The sequence below is a fragment of the Mycetomoellerius zeteki genome, unplaced genomic scaffold (assembly GCF_001594055.1).
Source record: "Mycetomoellerius zeteki isolate Tzet28-1 unplaced genomic scaffold, Tzet1.0 scaffold177, whole genome shotgun sequence".
In the NCBI taxonomy this organism is placed as follows: domain Eukaryota; kingdom Metazoa; phylum Arthropoda; class Insecta; order Hymenoptera; family Formicidae; genus Mycetomoellerius; species Mycetomoellerius zeteki.
Genome location: NW_017256727.1, coordinates 13,228 through 15,898, shown reverse-complemented (window position 1 = coordinate 15,898; position 2,671 = coordinate 13,228). Strand labels below are relative to the sequence as shown.

The 2,671-nt window shown below is 36.8% G+C and overlaps 1 protein-coding gene across 1 annotated transcript; it reads right to left on the bottom strand.

The window, feature by feature from the left end:
• Positions 1–1,031: 1,031 nt before the first annotated feature.
• Positions 1,032–1,622, bottom strand: LOC108721636 (histone-lysine N-methyltransferase SETMAR-like). The gene has a single exon (XM_018446278.1). It carries the CDS (start codon positions 1,620–1,622, stop codon positions 1,032–1,034), a length of 591 nt encoding a protein of 196 aa, XP_018301780.1.
• Between the last annotated feature and the right edge of the window lie 1,049 nt (positions 1,623–2,671).

Here is a 2,671-nt window from a genome sequence, read left to right as displayed (position 1 = left end):
TCAAATTCGAAGCTTTAATCGATTTATCTGGAAAGAATCGCTCTATCACACTGCTGCTTATGAAAGACTAAAAAAGAGAGACAACTGCATTACACAATTAATAGATGGACGATTCTTTCAGATTAATCGCGTATTATATATCACTGAATTAAGGCAATCTGTTCTTGTAGGTCAACAACTTTTGCCAACAAACGAGATAATTGTTAAGGATTCCACTCTTAATATTCAAAGTAACTCTTTTATACATGTGGTAAAACTTTCAGGAATTAACGTTAATTGCATTCCAATAAGTAGCATTAGTCGTAAATGTATGCGATTGATTGTAAATGAAAAAATGTTTGTTATACCAATTGTTAATAAATTCGAGAGGGACTAAAATTACGTTCCCAAATAAAGATATTTGACGAGGCACCCATTAATAGTTTGTAATTAATCTCAACTGTACATTATAATATCATATAAATATAAATTTGTAAACATCTATGTGCAGTTCGATCTTTTACATGGAACATTTAGTTTAATTTTTGAGAATAAAATCCTAAATTCGTGTAATATCATACTTTAAATTTTCAATACAAGAGAAACTAGATAAATATAATAAAATATAATAACATTACTTTTTCATAATTACAATATACTGAATGAAAAACATTTTCCATTCTACTATTTCCCATTGTTATTCTCCAAGGGATTCGTTATTTTCTTTGACGAAAGGAAAATGTTTCAATAGAAATATTAACTTCCATTGGCCAATGCTAAATCCTTCAATGGTAAACAGATATTTTCATTAATGAATGGAAAAGTAAATGGAAATATCACGTTTCCTTTGGCCAAGGAAAAATTTACTTCAATGGAAATATCAGATTGTCTTAGACATTGGTAAATATCCGAATGGTAAAATTAAATTACCATTGGTCAGTGGTAATATCTCAATGGAAATATAAAATTTCCATTGACAAATGGAAAATTATCAAAGGAAAAAGCAAATTTCCATTCAATTCCGAATGGAAATTGCAATTTACCATTGAAGTTCAAGGAGAATTTTTGCTAAGGGCTGGGAAGTCTTCTGTCAGCTCCTTCAGGACGCGTGCCGCTTTCTCTTTCACAGCTTCAACGGACTCAAATCTTGTTCCTTTTAATGCAGATTTCACCTTAGGAAACAGATAGAAGTCGCATGGTGCAAGATCCGGCGAATAAGGCGGATGGTCTAACACTGGGATGCTGTACTTGGCTAGAAACCTCTTGACAGACAATGCGGAATGAGACGGCGCATTGTCTTGGTGGAGAACCCATGACTTGTCTTTCCACAATTCGGGTCGTTTTTTCTTTATTTTTTCACAGAATTCAGCAAGAACGTGAAGGTAGTAATGTTGATTAATAGTTTGACCGATTGTTTTGATATTGGCATCCGTTTTTGACGTGGAAGGGCGACCCGGGCGTGAATCATCTTTAACGTCTTCTCGGCCATCTTGAAAACGCTTAAACCACTCAAAAACACGTGCACGCGATAAACATTCATGGCCATACACTTGTGTCAATAAATTATAAGTTTCAGTAGCGGTTTTTCCAAGTTTCACGTGAAATTTCACAACAATTCGTTGCTCTATTGTTACACTTACCATTTTTCCGGCGAAACAAAAAAACAACTCTAATGCGAACGAAGGCTACGGCTATACGGATTTGTTTACAGAAGCGAGAGGTACTGCATTCGAAAGAGAAGGCTTCACGCTAAACAGCTGTCGGTCGCTGGCGTTTGGCGCATGCGTACTTCTTCTGTAGCAGCGGCAGTCTCGTTATTTAATAGCCACACCTCGTACAGAGTTTTTCTCTGAACCTAGCTTGTACGTTAATAGTATGTGGGAAGCACACTGGCCGGTTAAAACAAACCCCCTCCACTCCACCACCAGACAGGTGGGGGGTGGCCTAGACGGGTCTGTCTGGAGAAATGGTGCGCTCTGATTGGTGAACGACGTAAGGATGTTCGGGCCATAGCTGCCCACATGCTGATTGGCTCGGGCCATAGCTGTCCGCGTGGTGATTGGAAAGGGTGGGGGTATCGATAGGGAAGAATACCTTGGCAAAATGGATAGGAAAACCGAGGAAAAGTAGGACCGAGAACTTTTGTTCGTTACGAGTGGGGAAAGGGGGAAGGGACGGTCAGCGAATATGCACACAGTTTTTTGTGCTGCATTTTTTGCTGGTGCGACACGATGTCTCCGACATGTTGACGTCTTAGTGAAAGGGTTTTTTTCTTATTATTTAAGACGAGGTCTTTTACGAGAATTTTCGGAAGACTCCTGCTTTCACTAGGGAGAAAGGGAGATAAAACAGGAACGAACAAGTTCGAGCTGGCACGCGCCACCTTAATCGGTTTGATGATTCGAACATTATTTTAAAAGAAAAATTTTTTTTCTTATGTATATTTTGTTTTTAATGAACATTATCTAAATCTGAAATACGTGAGAAAAAGGTGACTAATGTAAGACGAGACGAGGTTAGGAGTAAGAAACAGACGAAATTTACATGATCAAAAACGTTTATTTTAAAAAGAAAAAAAAATGATATTACATAAAATATTTATTTTATAATTGTTAATATGGCTCAATTAGAATAAATCAATAAATAAAAGAAGGGCAACGAGCCAATTATAATGTAAGATATTTAATAATCG